The 20,573-nt window shown below is 35.7% G+C and overlaps 1 protein-coding gene across 3 annotated transcripts in view; it reads right to left on the bottom strand.

The window, feature by feature from the left end:
* Positions 1-2,457: 2,457 nt before the first annotated feature.
* The window catches only part of fndc3ba (fibronectin type III domain containing 3Ba), a 230,683-nt gene continuing 212,567 nt past the window's right edge, over positions 2,458-20,573 (bottom strand). For 2 of the 3 annotated variants that reach the window (XM_005163404.6, XM_073920500.1), the window contains exons 24-26: positions 17,400-17,566; positions 17,150-17,277; positions 2,458-5,963 (exon numbers count right to left, since the gene is read on the bottom strand). In XM_005163404.6, the coding sequence (XP_005163461.1) occupies positions 5,652-5,963; positions 17,150-17,277; positions 17,400-17,566 (607 nt within the window). In that variant the 3' untranslated portion in view covers positions 2,458-5,651. The remainder of the gene's footprint in view (positions 5,964-17,149; positions 17,278-17,399; positions 17,567-20,573) is intronic. The other variant, NM_001159832.1, reaches the window with a different exon arrangement.

Raw genomic sequence — 20,573 nt, 5'->3', positions numbered from 1 at the left:
CAGGTTTATGCAGCACTTTTGCTGGTGGATGAAATTGGACTAGCAGCTTCATTGAGCAACATGTTTCTACATCAGGCACATCAGCAAAACTAGAGAAAAGCCTGCAGGAATCATTAGATGGTGCGTTTCATGAATAATTTATCATGTCTGGAATACTTGATTCTGATTGGTCAGTCGTGACCGGCTTATTGGCACCATCTTGTGACTAAATAATCAGCAGTTTCTGACAGCTTTGCGTTTAATTAAAGAATTAACAAGGTGTAGGCCTGCCGAAAAAAACACACTGCCAGGCTTTATTGGTTGTTTGCAATCACGTGGTATTGGTGATGCGCGAAATTCAGATGGAGGGCAGAGAGTAAAAACTGAATGGGAGACATAGCAAAGTCAGTATTTTTGCAATTTATACCATATTTTAAAGGATGTATAGCCTAAATAGAAAATAACCACATATGTTGGGCATGATCCTTATATCATGAAGAGGGCAGAGTTTTCTACTGAACTAAAATTTGCCTGCAACCTGAGGTGATAGTTACAATACAAGCGATTACGTTTCATGAAAAAGCATTACAGAAAATATGTTTGAAAGCATACTATAAATAATTAGTTGAATTAAACTCGTAGCAATTATAGTGTTGCTGTGGTACAACACAACTGTAGTAATAAACAAATTATTCAATCTTCAGTTTACTTCGCTGTACCAGTTTAAACTAACATTACAGTATTTATTAGTTTATCAGTTTATTATTGACAGAGCTGTACATGTTGAACAATTTACTATGTGGTTCAAAAACATGTTTATTATAAATTACTGTAGTCAAATTTAAATTCACCTGGATTTTGTATAAGCGTGTTGGTGTATCTGAGTTTTATATAACACATGAACATATTTATACACATAGCTAGGCCTGTATATACAGGGCCGGAGCAAGTTGTACAGCCGCTCTAGAACACCACTGACTGAGGACAAGGGTGGTGAGAGAGGTGTCGCGGACACCGCCCTCTCTATTCTGCCGCCCTATGCCCGGATATAACTGATGAGCCACCTATGTCGTCTCTACGGACACGCCGGCCCTGGCTGTGTGTTTAATTCTGATGTCTCAAAGGCACTTTTTAGTGATAATGACGCACGCACGCACGCACGCACGCACGCACGCACGCACGCACGCACGCACGCACGCACGCACGCACGCACGCACACACACACACACACACACACACACACACACACACACACACACACACACACACACACACACACACACATACACACACACACATATATATACATATATACATAAATTTATTGACATAATGCCTGCAAATGGGTTATTATCACTATAAGGTGCTTTTGATGTCCCACAAGACGGGATCAGTCCTTTTTGAACATAATGCGAAATAATGAAATTCTGATGTTTCAATATGGTTGGCTAAACCTTTACACACATGCAGGTAGAATTGAACGTGTTTTGAAATATGTTTTTGTCAATCTGTCCATGTTCTTTCATTGAATGGATTTGATTTTGCCATGTCACACCACTGTAGGTCGATTAGATGAAATGAAAAAGATTTTTAAATATTCTTATTGTCTCTAACAGGTTATTTGACCAAAAAAAAAAAAAAAAACAAACACAAAAAAACAACGTAATTTTAATAACTATTTATTTTCAAATCATTAATAATAATTTTGCAAGTGTCCTTGAAATTGCTGTCCACCCTGTCATGGTGTGGTAAATGCCCCTATAAGAAACCCTCTGATGTACTCATTGGCATCCCCATGCCCATTTTTCCCTTTCTTCAGAGGAGGGTAAAACATCCGCTGTGACACACAGTAACTATCTACATTTATGTTTCCTGTTTTTCTTCATATTGTGTTTGGAATTGAATGTTGTCAAGCTTAACATATCCACCCTGTCAAAGTCAAATAGAGATAAAAATTTTTTCAGAAATCAAAACTATAGCTTTCAAAGTATGTACAAAGAACTTCCCATTCATTTGCATATTCATAAAACCTAAATGATAACGTGCCTGTCCTGTGTATATAACCTTTATTTGCGTGTCAAATGAATTATCAGGTTCAAAAAAAGTTTGTACACATGGATGTATCGAAAAATGTTTAATACACATCGCATTGTCTTCTGTTTTTCAGCCAGTTTCTTGAACCTTCCCCCCTTTATGGGCAAAAACTTTTGGAAGTCTAAAAAAAAACTGTTCGGATTTCTTTTGATTTAAACAATTATGAACAACATAAAACAGAAATATTTTGATATTCTGATAGCAATCCCAATGTAGAAGAATCACTTCCTGCCCTCCATCTGTATTTCGCACATCATCAATGATGTCATGTAAAAACAACCTAATCTGTGATAATCCGTGATCTACTTTATTTCTATTGTAACATTATATAATAATAAGTAAATCAATAAAATGCAAAAAAATAAATAAATAAAAAATACAATGTCAGAAAAAAATTTAAACATTTATTGGGTATAAATATATTACATACACACTACAGATACAGTTAAGTCTTACATACATAGGGTAGTATTTGCAAAAAATCTATACATTAACATTGATATGGCAGTTTCTTTTATATATATGCATATGAAATTGTCTAACATTTACAATACAAGAAATTTATGACTTTAAAAATTGTAGATCATGACAAGCCTGGAATGTTTTTGTATATTTCCTTTCTTCTTCTTCTTTTTTTTTTTTTTAAGTTTTTGTTTAAACTGTGAGGTAAAAATTTTCCACCTTTTTGGAAAATAGTTGAAAACACTTATGGTTCTATACATTTCTCTGGGATGACTGAGAGCTGATCGATCTCCAAAGCATCATTCTCAAATTCATTTTTCATATTTAAAACAGAGCACAGACAAAACTGAGATCAAACGGAATAAAATACAATATAAAAATACAAAACTGTACTTGGGCCATAAAAATAGGTGTGTATTTTGGAAAATTGTACAAGGACCGATAAAAGAGAGAGAGAGAAACAAAATAAAAACAAAGCAATTGAGATCAACGGGGAGGACCAAAGAAGAAAAAAAATATATATACTTATACAAAGGAGAAAAAAAAAACTTACTAACATTTAAAAGGACACCAATGGACTTTCAGACTTTTCACTAGATATATTTCAAGCCTGTGTGGGCCAGTTTTACAGACATTTCGTACTGCATTATACTCTCGATTTGAAAGCAATAGCAACATTGACTAGGAAATACAGTTTTATCAAGATAAATCTAATAAAGATTAATGTTTCGCTTTAAAAAGTGCTTCATTTCTGTTAGTTGACATACTATATATCTATATATCTCTATATATAATTCCTTAGCAAAAATACTGGATAAATTCACTATTGCGCTATGACATGTTTAAAAAAAAAAGAAAAAAAAAAGAAATGTCAAAACAGTCTGATTGTTTTGCGTTCCTTTCGATGTGAAACAGCATGTAAGATTTCACCTCTTAAGGATTAATCAAATAAATGGCACAATTACCACTACTTTAAAAAAAAATGTGTAGTCACAGATGAAGTTTAACTTATAAACTCGTGTTTTTCCTTTTCAAGAAATGATGTTCTAGTGTCACAAAAGGATTTCTCAAGTAACCCTTTAAATAACGATAAAAAGCAACATAATAGTGGACAAGCCTCCGCTTTGGCAAACAGTAAGATAACAAGCATCATAACACTCTTTAACAATGCCAAAATGTAGCTATGTACGGTATGGTACTGTATGTCCCAGTACACACTCACAAATAAAAACAAAAGAAAAAACATTTGCTACGGTTCTCTATATGAAAACACAACTAGTTGGAGTTCGGCACTTTTCTGATAGGAGATGATTTGGTTATATATATTTATATATTGTACGTAAATATTTCAGCATGGTACATGCTACATGTTCCCAATTAATGAAAGACATAAACACAACCAGAATGAAAGGAATGCTGGCCTTAATTGTTAATCTACAACACAAAATAACTGGATAAAAGAAAGAAAAAAAAAACATGCTACAAGACAGAAAGAGAAGGAAAACGTACATAACTACATCTCTTAATTTGTTTTGAAAAATAAATAAAAGAAGATTGCACTTTAATTGCTATTTAAAGTACTGTATGCAATAGATAGTATAAATAACCCTAAAGAACGTATACCTTACTTTCCCATTAACTTTGGCAAAGGTATTCTGAGCTAGTAAACGATTTGCTTATGAACGAACTGGAGCAAGGCACAGCTTAGGTGAGAAAACAGATCAAATAAACACGTGGAATGACGCTACTGATGACAGCAAAAACTCATTCGGCAACGTTTAGTGTTTGGCAGCACCCTCTAGTGTGTACTTCACCTCTGAAAAGTCCATGTCCCTGAGGTACAATACAGGCTGTCAGTTTTAGTTCTCCTTTTTATTTCCCCCCTAACTGTTCTGCACGTCAGAGAAACTCTTTGGATCGATGATGGGAACTGCTGGTTTGTACCTTCTTTACTTGGCTAAAGATGCACCGCAATCTGTTTTGGCATGAACGATAACCTCAATAAAGCACCTTAGAAATGTCCAACTGGCTTTTTCACGGATTTAAAAAAGATGAAACATTCGAGGCGAGGTCTTGGGCATTCACAGAGTGAGAGAACATGAGGGTTTTCACAGCTACACACTCACTGGCTATTGTGAATCCAGCCATTGAGCTGGTCCCTGGATCTACAGACGCCACATAGAGCCTGATATCAGTCTGAGAGAGAGAGATGAGGGGGAAGTTTGCCTAGCCAAGACATTCAACGGAGGAAAGGACTATGACGTGCACCTTAGGACTGGATGGCCAGTTTTCTTCACCGAAAGAGCGTGTTGTGGCATTGTTACTCTGCTTCCCTCCGCCCTCATCCGCCAACCACTACTGACCACAGATAAAGCACCATAGATTGTGAAATGACACGCTCCAAAAGAGACATCTACTTCAAACGCGTTATTTATATTACAATAGCTCTATAGAATCTTATATTTATATCTATATATTAGATAACCAATTCCGTTCGTAGGAAGTAAAAATAATAATAATAATAAACACACAATAGCAGCATCACTTAAACCACACTTGGATTGCAACTTGCTTTGGCAGCTTAATGCAGGGGGGCTTTTCCAACAGCCTTACTACGGTACGCTAACAGTATGTCGTGATTCTGAAATGGATTGGGGTGAAAATGGTGTATTAAAAAACTAAACAAATGTGGAACTGGGTGAACTGTGAGCATTTCGCAAAAGCTATGATTCCAAAAACTCGTGTATGGCTGTGAAACAAAGCGCACTTGGATAAAAACAACAAGAGTAAGGCCGTGAACTCGGAGAAAATAGCGATACATTTTCCTCCCGACATATACGTACACTTAAAGGGATACGAAAAAACAAAGCATGCAAAAAAACAGGCTGTCACGCAACTCTTCGTAAGGCTTGATGATGTGGTTTTGCTTCCCCCGAGAGTTCAGAGCGTAATCCACGCGAGCGATGCACGGGCAGGCTGGAAGGCATCAGAAAGAGAGAGAAAAAGAGTGTGAAAGACGAGGAGAGAGCCTGTATAACATACTCAGCCTACAGTACGTCACGTCCGATGTGTACTTTAAGTGTTCGTGTGTTACTCGAAGCGTAAATGTTTTCTGTTCACTTCATGAAGAAGTACTCCACCACAAAAGCGATGAGGAAAGACAGGGCTCCGAATGCCCCGACGAGGACTGCGGCAAATCGCTCGTCTGTGGAGAACATGCCGCTGGGTCTCAGGGTCTCGGTGGAGCTCAGTTCTCCGGGAAGGGCGAGTTCGGTGCGCCGCAGGCTGAAGAGTGAGGGTGGGCTGAGGGGCCCGCACAGTTCCTGTGTGCTGTCCTGACACCGGCGACACACGTACACACGGAAACGATAGTCTGTGTTGTTCTGCAGGCCCGAGATCTGGAAGCTTGTGTCCTCTCCCTTATATAACTGAAAAAGAGAGAATGAACGTTTGTGAAAAATACAGCAGACTTAAAAAAAAAAAATAACTACGAACAATGATTATTATTGCATGTGAAATGCTTAATAACGATTTTAAATAACAAATAAATACATGTGATGATAGCATTTTCTAAGGATTTGTATTTGATGACAACATTGTATCACTATAACAACACTTTCAATTTCACACACAATTACAGATTTTGCCACTCTGTTTTATATTAAGTAGTGCACACTTTTCATTATTACTTTAAAATTCTAGAATTACTTTTAAACTGCTTGTGAAATGTGTATTTTGCTAACACACATTGTTATTCTTTAGGTGAACTATTGATCTGTGCAAATTAAGGCTGATTTATACTTCTGCCTCGAGCAATCACCGTGACGCATGACGTATACCCTGCGCGTAGTCGTGTATTCATACTTCTGTGCGCTGTTTGGGTTCCTCAGCAATAACACTTCCAAAATGCTAGCTGGTAGTATGTTATGTTATGTTCCTCTGTATCGAGTTTATTCGCAGGTGTTTTATGTTTTTTCTGAACATTACCTTAATGTAGCTACAGCAGCTAAAACTCACTTACTCAGAGGCGGAAACTGGCATCATGCAACAACAATAATGATAAGGTAAACAAAACATCTGGAGCTCCTTCAAAGGACTTGACATTTGTAAACACTCGCTCCATCGGGCTCGCGGATCTTAGCACCGCCCACACTCCTCACAGCTACTAAGCTGACCAATCACAGCTTGCACTACACACCTTTGCGACGTGTAGTTACGTTTTAAGCGTCGCCTTAAGCCATGGCAAGGACTGCGACTGCACAAAGGCTGCATCGGACCATAAGCGTGCATCTAATCAGAAGTATAAATCAGCCTTTAATCAACTGAATTACATATGTTTTGTTAATTTTTGATCAAAGTCTGACCATTTGCTTCCTCTGAAAATTTTTCTTCAGTTTGATGGCTTACTGTTGAACAAACTTACTGTTTGTTTGCTACAAGTGAATGATGCACACACACAAAAAAAAAAAAACCCGGCCCCTACTCCAATATTCTGTTTAAGTCAGAAGTAAATCAAGTTTAAAAAATCGTCACACTGCCACTTTAGCTCTCAAAAAACAAATTTAATTTGGACAACGATTTAAACTACAAGGTCTTCATCAGGTCATGCAAGAAACACAAGAGAACTCAAAATATTGGCTGTTTCTCAATTCCAAGAATGCAGACAACAGACTTGCATTCTCGTGGAGAGCGATCTTGCCAAGTTACATCGGAAGAACAAACTCGCGAGAACACAACACTTTTTATGAGAAATGGTCACATGATGATTACATGAACTTCACATGTTTTTTTTTTTTTAAAGATTTATTTTTGCCCTTTTGTCTTTATTAAGTGGATAGGACAGTATTTCAGACGGGAAGCGAAGTAGGAGAGAGAGAGAGGGGGTAGGGACGGGAAATGTCCTTAAGCCGGGATTTGAACTCGGGACGCCCTGAAGTGCCTCAGCGCACTAACCACTAGGCTATTGCACCAAAACCTTTGCATATTTTTTACGAAAAAATATTTAAACATTACAGCATTCATACAACGATTTATTGTTTTTCCATTTTATATATATATATATATATATATATATATATATATATATATATATATATATATATATATATATATATATAAATATATATATATATATATATATATATATATATATAAACTTTAATGAACTTTAATGATAAATCTATATCAAATGTCGTACTTCCCACCTCCTTTATTCAGCTGCAATGACTTCTGAAACTTTAAGTGAGATTTTCTCGATGCACACATTCTCGATATCAAGAACACATTGGGGAACTTACACACATCCTCTGTTATTACGGTCTTGAGTTTTGGAACTGAGCTTTGCTGGTTGATGATGACATTACATGATAACAAAGACGCAAGAATGCTTAAAAAAGCATATTAAGAAACAGCCTTAGTCAAACTCTGGACATCAAACCTGCAAACAATGATCACCCCAGTTAACCAATGAGTAAGTAAATTAAAAAATACACAAGTTGAAACCAACAGAAAACGACTACAGTAAACCATCAGAAACATCATTCAACCGGAAGCAGCTCAACATACAGAACTAAAAGTCTCAGCAATTTCCAGTTTGCGGAGACTTCAGAAAAGTTATTAAAATAACTAAGATAGATCAATAGATTGGATGTACTGGTAATTGCAGTCAACTACTGAAAGTAGAGCACAGAAAAGCCTGTAGATTAATTAATTATTTTTTAAAAAGTAAATAATAAAGATAGAGGTCAATAGTGTGCATTCCTCATGCGAGGGAGAGCTTTCATATCTGGTAGTGTTGACCTAATGTCATTACATGCCACAAAATCCTCTATGAGCAAAGATGAAAGAGTGTACTAGACTATATGCGTCATATGCTGCTACAAGCAACAAACATTGAAGGCAGTCTAATTAAACTCCAGAACAATTCATGAGTGGGAATAAAAAAAAAGCCTTTCAACTGAAATAAACAGAGAGGACTTTCCATGTACAAGGCTTTTCACACGCGTCTCCCTTTCTGAGTGCCAAAAAAACAGCTTTTCATTTTCACAGAAAAGCTGACCAGAACTTGTAACCTTTCCAATTCACAGCTAAGATGATGGACAGTGGTTCATTTGTTGACACTAACGAAACAAAGAAAAATCAGCTTGAGCCAAAACATGCCTGAGCGTTATATCAGGAGGCCAGTTTGAGCGGCACAGCCGAGCCACAAGCTAAATATTTAAGACTTCATTGTTTCCTCCAGATGCACTGATAAAGTGCCATGGCACGATCTCTTTTGAAAAAACAGCATTGACAATAGACTTGCTTATGGAAGTATTTGCTGAACTGGCACTGCATGAAAACTGAGCATAGAGGATTAAACATTGACTTCAGTTAAGAAGAACTCCAACATAAAATTGAACATCAGACTCGAGCTGCTTTTGATTTCCGAAGAGAAAAAGAAACACGAATGTATCAAAGAAATACACAAGCCAAGCAAATATGTTCGCAAACTGCCCCCCTCAGCAGCATGACACATTAAAAGAGATAAACTTAATATAAGTTGTTTCTGGCAACCCTTTTTGACAGCCACTATGTCATTTTTCCATTTCCATTTGCAGCGAGGAAAGAAACCGATGCCATTTGAGTTCAGAAGAGCATGTAAAACTGAGACGGCCACCGTTAATGAAAGCTGGCAAAAACAAGCCAATTACTTATGAGCAGACAAAATGAAACAGGGAAAAAAAACAAGCTGAATCTAATAGAACAAAGAACAAAAGTACAATAAATGGAGTATAACACAAAACTGTTTATTCAGGCACATGAGTGCTAAGGTTTCATACAAAAGCAAAGGAAGATTTGATTATTTGTATCACTTACTGTAGCTTCTGTGTTTCCAGCTTACTGAATATATGCATCAGTCAATATGGAATATTTAACTTTTCAAGTTCACCTCCTCTATATTTTGATTTAGTTAACTAAATTTAGATTAGGCGACGCGGTGGCGCAGTAGGTAGTGCTGTCACCTCACAGCAAAAAGGTCGCCGGTTCCAGCATTGGCTGGGTCAGTTGGCGTTTCTGTGTGGAGTTTGCATGTTCTCCCGTGGGTTTCCTCTGGGTGCTCCAGTTTCCCCCACAGTCCAAAGACATGTGGTACAGGAGAATTGGGTAAATTGTCCAGCATTGGCTAAATTGACCGTAGTGTATGAGTGTGAATAAGTGTGTATGGATGTTTCCCAGAGATGGGTTGCAGCTGATAGGGCATCCGCTGCGTAGAACATGTTCTGGATAAGTTAGCGGTTCATTCTGCTGTGGCGACCTCGAATCAATAAAGAGACTAAGGCGAAAAGAAAATGAATGAATAAAATTTAGATTACTTTGCTTGTGTTTTTAAATTGTCAACTTAAACATTTACCAGACATTAAATTTAAGGCCAACATTTTTTTCTTGCATTTTCTTGTGGTTCACAGGCAAAAAAACAGCCAAATACATGTTTTTTTTATCTTCAAAGACACTTCATTTATTCATTCATTTTCCTTCAGCTTAGTCTCTTATTTATCAGGTGTTGCCATAGCAAAATGAACCCCCAAGTATTCCAGAATATGTAATATGACACAACAGATGTGTTTCCAGCTGCAACCCAGTACAGGAAAATACCCATATGCTCTTGAATTCACATGCACACTCATACACTTTGGTCAATTTAGTTTATTAAATCCACCTATAGCGCATGTCTTTGGACTGTGGGGAAAACCGGAGCACCCGGAGGAAACCAATGCGAACAGTGCAAACTCCACACAGAAATGCCAACTGGCCCAGCCGGGACTTGGACCATCAACCTTCTTGCTGTGAGGCGACAGTGCTAGCCACCATTTTAAGAAAGAAAATGTGTTTATTTTATACTATTCGTAAACACAGGCACGCAACATAGCCCATATATCATAGACAGATTTATCCAGCATCAGCATTTTATATTCTCTCCAAACATTGCACTCAATTAAATTAAAGTTGCTAGAATTATCTCAAATTCATGGTGTAAACTGTATGCACAGGCTAGCCCCAAGGCTGATTTGTACTTCTGCGTCGAGTGATCGGCGGGACGCACAGCGCCTGCCTTGCGCATAGCCGTGCATTTATACTTCTGTTTGTGTTGCTCTGCAATAACACTTCCAAAATGCTAGCTGGCAGTAGGTTTTTATGTTCCTCTGTGTTGAGTTTCTTCACAGTTGCTTAGTTTTTCTGAATGCTACCTTAATGTGTAAGTAGCTAAAACCCGCTTATTCATTGATGGTAAATGGCAGACATGCAACAACTTTAATCATAATGTAAACGCAAAACAACAGCTTCAATCTAGAGCTGCTTCACGGAACTTGACACTTTTTAAATGCATAACAAGAACAATTGCATACAGTACAAAAAAAGAGGAATACAATGCTTACAATTTTTTCACATCAAAGGAACAAATCATAAGAGAATATATATATATATATATATATTTTTAGAGTAAATAAAATTACAGGGGATATATAAACTACAAAAAAAAAAATTGCATAAAAATGATTCCAAAATTGCATACATCTTTATAGCTTTATTTTAGAGTTTTGATATAATGCTTAAGATCAATTTGAAAAAAATGTTAGGCTTATCACTGGACCTTTTTTGTGTGTACATGGTACTTCCCATATATAATCTTTAAATTAATAAACAAATTTTGCTCCAAAGTTTTGTTATTATTATTGCATATCAAAAATATCTTTACAATTTTGTATGTTTAAATATAAGATATTCAACATCAAACCAAAATATTTGGGTATACTGTAAAGTACAATCAAAGCACAGGACGGGACTCGACACTTGTAAATGAGAGCAATGCGACTCCACGAAGGCTGTGCCAGAGCACACTAGAGAGTTTGACGCAGAATCAGCCTTTACACAGAGTACACAGACCTGTACACAGAGTTTACACAGGTTCTGCTGACACTGGGTATTAAAGGAAACGCTAACCCAAAATTATAAAAGCATTTTTTCCCCAATAGCCACAAAACTATGTTAAAAATTTTAGTTTTATTAATTAGTACAGGAAAGATAACAACAATGCACTTATCATTCATTCTTATTCCTTCAGCTTAGCCCCTGATTTATAATTTATACTCATATTAACTGTATGCAGTGGAATGCCTTGAATATTAAGCAGAAATAAAAACAACCTTTATTTTTATCATCAGATACCAACATTAGTCATTAGCTTACGGTTACCTTCCTTCGGCTTAGTCCCTTTATTCACCAAGGGTCAACACAGCGAAATGAACCGCCAACTTATTTAGCATGTGTTTTACACAGTGAATGCCCTTCCGGCTGCAACCTAGTACTGGGAAACACCCACACCCACACCCACACACACCCACACCCACACCCACACACCCACACACACACACACACACACACACACACACACACCTATAGTGCTTATCTTTGAACTGTGGATGAAACCGGAGCACCTGAAGGAAACCCACATGATCACAAGGAGAAAATGCAAACTCCTCACAGAAATGCCAACTGGCCCAACTGCGACTTAAACCTACAACCTTTTTCTTGTGAGACAACAGTGCTAACCACTGAGCCAGCATGTCGCCTCATTAGCTTTCGCCAAATCAAAAATATGAAACGACAAATAGTTTGAGCTGGGTCGCAAAACAAACACACTCAAGAGATGTAGTTTATAATCAATATACGATAGAAAACAGGATGGACTTTTATGATAATGAGTTAATGAGATATGAGAATATCTTGAATACTGCAAATTTTGTGGGTTCAACCCAAATGTGCTTGACATTTGGCAACATCCGCGCCACTCAGTACTACTCGCATAAATTCTTCAAACTGATATTTGACGTGTACTGTACGCTCTCGCGGGCCACATAAAATGACTGTATTTGGCACACCGGCTTCATGTTTGTCACCACTACAGTAAATGCTGGCTGTTTGAACACATTTGACCACGTGATGTGTTACAGTACAAAAACAAAGCATTCGAATGTGTGTGGAAGTGGAAATGCTCAACAAATTTCCCGGTCTCCACTTACACACGCATCCAGTGTCATCCACTTGCGATCACATCCACAAAAACACATCCTAATACCAGAAGCAGAGCAAACAGAAAACAACATCTGCTGCCATTAAGCACTCGTTTCTCTTTACATGCAAACACCACGCTCCTCACTTCTCACATCCATTTTACCAGCTGACAGGACAAAGCACACATTAGCGGAGTAATAGAAGGGCATTCCAGACATTATAGCAGCAGCTTTTTTTGACTCAAGCGCACAAATATCTGAGTTAAGGAAGGGATCTGGTTTGCTCTGGTCACGACAGAAGCGTTGGTGTAGAGCTCTCTAGAGAGACCTAGTGGCCTTCGCAAGTGGTCAGTGCTCTGGATTTATTATTCACAGCCTGAGCAACTAATGTGGCCATTAAATGGAGAATGAGAGCACATTTGTAAAAGAATTGTGTGCAATAATGTCACTTGTGCAGTGAATGATAATTATCCTCCCTCTGGAACAAACTCCCTCTCTCAGGATCGAACAGAAAGCAATAGATGATTTTAACCTTTAAAAAAGAAAAGAAAAAAAGAAAAGATTTTGCTCCTTGTTCAGTTTAGACTGTTAACAATTTCCTGTAAAATCTACAGTACTTACTGGCAGCAGTTTGTCAATCAGTTACAACAAAAATACTGTATTTACAGTACCAGTTCATTCTTAAAACAATACTGCCTACAACTATGTTAACACCTATTTATTGTACATCTCAATGGCAACATCACCATTTTTACATTGTCCTGTTTTTTTGGGAGTATGTTGTTGTAGTATTTTGCACTGTCTGTATTTTGCACTGTCTGCAGCCAGCACCTAAGCTTTTTCAATCATCATAGCACAAATGCTGTTGACGATTTGACAATAAAAGTGATATGATTTGAGTTATCTTGCTTTATTATTTATTTTGTATACCTTCACTGTAAATTATACAGTAACTTCTACAATGCAACTAAAATACAGTAACACACTGCATAACTGTCCTACAGTAAATTACAGTTTGTATTACAGTTAAATACTGTATAATTTACAAAAAACATTAACAGCTTATGTAAAATGAGCTTAAACAACAAAATTCTTGAGATTCTTTTCGGGACAACTTAAATTTTTTAAGCTCAATCCACTCCAACTTGTTAAGTTAACTTAATTTGTGTTGGAATAAGCTGAACAAATTGTGTGAAACCCTGCATTTTTTATGCTCCGATGGTAATTGTAGTAGGTTTTTCATGAACATATTGTACATATGGCTAAAATATTCTGGTATTTAGTAGTTAAGAAGCATACAAAAAATGGCAATCACATTTTGTTGTTACATCTACTCTACCTTACAAAAGACTTGTCGCATTCCCAAGCTTAACGAACAACAAATAATAACTTGACTTGTAGTTGATCATTTGGTATCAGAAGTGGCTTATATGAAAGGCAAAAGCCTCTAGATTATGCTTATTTTACCAAAATAAAATATGACCATGGCTTGGTTTTTGATTATGTAGTTAGAACAGTAAGGTCTGACTTTGCTTAGACAAAAGTCTTGTCACTTAACAGAAATAATGTACAGTATATAAAGTCATGGTGCAGTGAAAAAATTATTATTATTGTGTATGACTCCAATGAGCTTGGATAACTGTATCCACACATCTCTGCAATGACTCAAATAACTTATTAATAAAGTCATCTGGAATGGCAAAGAAAGCCTTCTTGCAGGACTTTTAGAGATCATCCTTCTCCATCTTACCTCAGATATGTTTAATAATGTTCATATCTGGTGACTGGCCTGGCTAGCACCTTCTTTGCTTTCAGAAATGAATGTAATGGGCAGCACAAATGTCTTGATACCTCAGGCTGTTGATGTTGCCATCCACTCTGCAGATCTCTCACATCCCCCAATACTGAATTGAACCCTAAACTATGATTTTTCATTCACCAATTTTGATTTATTTCTGTGAGAATCTTAGGCTAAATGTTCCAAAACGTGTACTGCAGTATTTGTGATGATTGGGATGCAGTTCAACAAATAATTCGTCAGAAAAATCTACCATCTGCCACTTTTCAAATGATCAACTAGAAGTCAAGGTATTATTTGTTGCTCTTACAACTGGGATCAATGACAAGACTTTTGTCAGGTAGTGTATACTGTATATACTACTTGTACTTAAGACTTAAGTCATTTTAATGGAGCTAATACTTGGATTAAACAGCATGGTTTTGAACAAATGTCTAACTAAAATAATTTTTTATGGGATCACATAGATCGTTTTGTTAAAAATAAATAAATAAATAAATAATATATATATATATATATATATATATATATATATATATATATATATATATATATATATATCTTGATTGAATTCATTTATAAGATGGGATTTAAATAAGATCATATTCTTAAACAAGGTCACATGCAAAAATGCACATACAGTACATTGTGAAAAGTCAGTTACTAATCAGATACAATACAATTTAGTTTATGTTATGTAATGAATGTATAATAACTGTTAAGACTGAGTCATGACTTTGTCTCACCGGTCAAACCCGATAAAGGTTTACAGTTTTTTATAATATCAGTTATAATAAAATATTTCATGATAATTGATGAGGAGATTGCTGTTTCGCATATTTCTGTATTACATGAATAACCCCGAACCAAATGGGTGATTTTTTTTATGCAGGCAGTTATCTCATATCAACTGCATAAAATATGACAGATGAGCTGGGTATTAGTCACTGTCAAGCCATCAGCAGTGACATCAAGGTCAGTAACAGAATACTAATAGTCTCAGACAGACGACAGACCTATCATCCTACTTCTATATCAGACTTAGCTTGTGAGGATGACATCTCTATCTCTTTCCCCTTCTTTGAATACCAATGCACTGCAAAGAGTACAAGAAAATATCCTTGAACTTTTTGCCAAAGTTTTAAACATGGCTATAGAGATAGTATTACAAAAATATAAATATAAATGTATGGAAGCTAATACTAATATTAAACGTAAATGAAATTATTCAAACTTTATTACATTGTTAAAATCTAAAAGTAAAAAAAAATATTATTAAAAAGAGCCTTACTAAATGTCATCACAAAAATTCTAAATATAACGCAAATGTAGTGTGCAAAACCAAATGTATCTTTTTATCTATTTTCATTTGAACAGAAACTTAACTTTGTGCAAATGTGATTAATAAAGACACACAAAAAATTGGGGGCTGTTCATTTCGGCCAATAAAAGACAACGGAAACTTATTAATTAGATAAAATATTCACTACAAATACTATAATTCATTAAATTCCATACACAAAATATGTTCCTTGTATAATATGTAATGGGTTTGTCAACACAGTTTGAGATACAGTACAGCCATCACTAAATTCCAGAGGTTTCATTACATTGACGTAAAATGGGCTGGAAGCAGTTGGTGTTGCCCCTTAAAAATATTTATTAAAAGGTTACCAATCATGCCCAAAACATGGTTTGTTTTTGTTATTTTTGCATGGCCATTTCAAATTCAGGATCACGTTAGATTCGATGAATGACGAACCCACCCCGGGATAGATAACGAAGGACATAACAATCATACAGGCTATTTTTATTTCAAGAATGTTATTTTTTAATTGTTAAATTAGCAAAAAATACCAACCACAAGTGTAAAATTTACTTCGTTTTGCTGAAAATTGTACATGGATTTACAACAATAAAATCCTGGGGCTTTTGTACTTCCATGGTAAACCACAAAATAATAATAATGGTTTTGGTACATTACTCATAGATTAACTGTGTTTTTGTAATTTAACATCACTCCTGTTTAAGCTAATAAATACCACATTTTTCTGTAATAAACCATGGTTAATTTTACTGACTCAATCTTTATTAACATAATTGTAATTAACAAGACATTATTTATTTATTTATTTTTATATTAAAGTTATCGTACATGAAACACCAGAGATCAGGACAGGTATCTGATGTTAAATAATATAAAAGGGATCATACATGAAACATCTGGCATCAGGACAGGTATCTGAAGTTACTGTAAATAATACAAAAGTAATAAGACACGAAACACCTGGGATCAGGACAGGTATCTGAAGAATATTACTGTATTAAAGTAATCTGACAGGTATCTTAAGGTATTTTGTTTAATATAAAATACACTAGCTGCACATGAAAGACTTGTAATCAGCTTTTTCAAAGTACTGCATATAAAAGGCATTGGACTCGAAACTCCTGCGATCGCGTACAGGTATCTGAAACAAATGGCTGCTTTCACAATGCGAGTATGATCCATGACCTATGCTAATTCACAAATAGGCCACGCCCACCCGATGACGTAGTATCAAGTACACTGTACTGAAACCCTAGAGAAAAGTGACTGTCCACTACAGTACTCCATTGTCTCTTCCGTGTCTTAGAACTAATAAATAAGTTAAGTATTTATATCAATTTATCTTCTATAGTAAATTTGTTTAACTTGTGAGATTGTTCACAGGTAAATCGATAGTGCTAATCTACTCTTTTGTGATTTAAGAAATAGAATGCTTACCTGTTTGTAGTCAGACTCTCGGCCCACCAGCACCTGCAGGATGTAGATGATGGGGTCTCCTCTCATTGGTGAGATGCTCTCCCAGCTCACCTCACACACATTCCCTTCCATCTGTACCACTTTGGGAGCTAAACAAATGTATAAATAATAATAATAATAATAATAATAATAATAATGACGATCATACATGGAGAAATCAAACAAGTACATAAAACAGGAACTGTGTGTGGATTATAAAGCAATGGTTTACCCTTGAGAGCTGGAGGAACAGATTTGGTGGTGCTGAAGGTGTAAACTTCAGAAAAAAGCCCTTCTCCTGCTTCACTCACAGCCTGAATCCTGAGACAGTAGCTGCTTGATTCACTTAGTCTCTGTACCTTATATGTGTGGCTTGGCCCCCTGTAGATTGTGACAAACCTGAAACACACAAACCGTACACATTTACTTTAACTGCGTACAATTAATACTGCCATCAGTCTACAGAGTTTTTTTTTTTTTGTTTTAAAAGGTTTCATCATCATTACGCTCATCAAGGCACCTTTTATTGGACCCATAATACAGTAGTAACATTACATTTGCATAATAATGCTATTTATTAAATTATTTTTTTTTAATTAATTTTTAATTTGCTAGGATAGGACAATAATTGTCTGAAATATAACCATTTAAAAATATCTAAAATCTGAGGGTTTGTACACTCTTAAATGTAATTTATTCCAAACATTCTTTAAATACACCAGAAGTGCTGATTTCATGTGATGCTGAAAAGGTGTTTGATCGCGTTTAGTGGGGGGGTATGTTATGTTTGCAGTTCTTAAAATATTTGGTACTGGGGACAATCTTTTGAAGTGGATACAACTTTTATATAATTCCCCTCAGGCAAGTGTGCACCAATAATATTAGATCCAGCTATTTTCAATTGGGACAGGGCACACGTCAAGGGTGCCCACTGTCCCCTTTACTGTTTGCTCTGGTCATTGAGCCACTATCAATAGCTCTTAGGTCTTCCCCTTTGCTGCATGGTCTAGTGCATTCAGGTGTTGAAGTTAAATTATCTTTATATGCAGATGACCAATTATTATATATCGAATATAATTTCTAGCTTTCCAATTATTTTATCTATATTAAAGCAATTTGGCTCTTATTCCGGTCATAAAATAAATTTTCATAAAACTGAATGTTTCCCAGTAAACGTATTAGCTATGAATCTGTCACAATCAGATATTTCAGTTAAGTTCAGTTCATCAGGATTCAGATATCTTGGCATTAATATAACTAGATCATTTCCTTCTTTACTAGCTGCAAATTTTCTCCCCTTGTTGGAGCAATCCAAGTCTGATTTTCAAAGATGGAGCAGTTTACCCTTATCATTGATTGGTCGTATTAATGTTGTGAAAATAAACGTTTTGCCCAAATTTCTTTTTGTATTTCAGTGCGTTCCTTTTTATTTACCCAAGCATTTCTTTAAATCCCTTGATCAAATAATTAGTAATTTTTTGTGGGGTGGCAAATCTCATAGAATTCGGAAATCATTGCTCCAGCGATGTCAACTGAGTGGTGGGCTATCGTTACCAAATTTTATGTTTTATTATTGGTCAGTAAATATTCATGAATTAACATTCTGGTCTAGTTCATCTAATGTACATTGGTGCAGATTGGAAGCCAACTCATGTGCATCTACTTCACTGTTGGCTTTCCTTATTTCTCCACTATCTTTTAATGTCTCCTCTTCTTCCCTAACACACAATCCAGTACTTGTTGCTTCACTTCGGATCTGGTGCTAAATCAGAAGACACTTTAACTTTACATCTGCTTCAATATTAATGCCACTACTGGGAAATCACATTTCCACCATCCCTTGCAGATGCTGTATTTAAGCAATGGTATGCAAAAGATTTAAGAAATTTTCGGGACTTGTATAGGGATGGTCTTTTTTGCAACTATGCACAACTTTCCCCTGAAATGGAGCTGTCAGAATCCCATTTTTTAAGATTCTTACAGGCTAGACATTGCTCTGCTACCTTATTCTCAGGCTACCCATCTCTGCCCAAGCTACAGGTATGGGAGGAGTTACTGCAACTAAACCTGCAACACAAAACACAAATTTCTAAAATCTGAGTGCATTTAAGCTTGGATGATTGTTCTCTTACTACACCTAAAAAATCTTGGGAAAATGAATTAGGAATATGTTTTGAGGAAGAACAGTGGCTGGGTGCGCTGCAGAGAATAGGTTCTAGTACAATTTGTGCTCACCTTAGTCTGATACAATTTAAAGACTTTCATAGAGTCCATTTCTCAAAATCTGAGAATGTTTCCCAATATCGATGACAGATGTGACAGATGTCATGCACCAAGGTGTAATTTGAGTCATATGTTCTTTATGTGCCCTCTACTACAGAATTATTGGATTAATTACTTTACAATTATGTCCAAGGTGTTGCAGGTAAATATAGAACCATCCCTTGATTTTGCCATTTTTGGGGCTTCAAAGATTTGGTCCCAATTCAATTCTAAACAACTTGATGTTTTGGTCTTTACCTCACTATTAGCCAGGCGTCGTATTCTACTTCACTGGAAATCAAATAAGCCTCCAACTACATCCCAATGGCTTGTTGATACCATGTATTATCTTAAGTTGGAAAAGGTTAAATGCTTTGGGAAAACTAATTTCTTTAAAAAGTGGCAATGTTTTATAACTTACTTTAATTCTCTTAGGGTATTGTCTTGCAATTAATAGATTCACTCTATTTCCCTTTTTAATTAATTTCGTAGTAATTTGTTTGTTTTATCTAATACTATTTTACACTGTTTAATTGTAAATATTTACTTTTAAAATTTACAATGTATCTGAACACTTGACTGTAATGGTTGTAATTTTCTGTACACTTATTACTCTTGTTTCCATTTTGCTTTTCCTCTTTTATTATTATTATCATTATTTTCTCTTTTTTATTATATATATATATACTTTTTTAATATATTATATTTACTTTTTTAAACAAAGTAAGTCTGAGGGTTCAAAAAACATCTAAATAATGAGCAAAATAAGCCTATAAAGTGGTCAAGTTACTAATAAAAAAACAGGTCTTAAGCATATTTAAGGTAGAATATTCCCAAAATATTTTTATACAACACGATAATGTGGAATGAATAATTTGGAAAATATTGGAATGATTTTGGCATAAAATAAAAATCTATCGTTTTGCCCTACAAATAGTATATTTCTTAATTCCCACCAATATACCAGTGCAACAAAGACTTTAAGGTTTTGCAGTCCAGTGTCACAAATGATCCATAAAACCATAAAACAAAAAGTCTTTTAAGGCCGTTTCTGTGCTTCTACAACAAACAAAGGACACAATGACATTGTAAACCAGCCCCACACTTTAAAAATTTAATTTAACCACTTTCTGCTCTCAATTAA

This window comes from Danio rerio, chromosome 2 (assembly GCF_049306965.1).
Source record: "Danio rerio strain Tuebingen ecotype United States chromosome 2, GRCz12tu, whole genome shotgun sequence".
Taxonomy (NCBI): Eukaryota; Metazoa; Chordata; class Actinopteri; order Cypriniformes; family Danionidae; genus Danio; species Danio rerio.
Note: the sequence above shows the minus strand (reverse complement) of the source record. Positions and strands in the feature narration are given on the sequence as shown.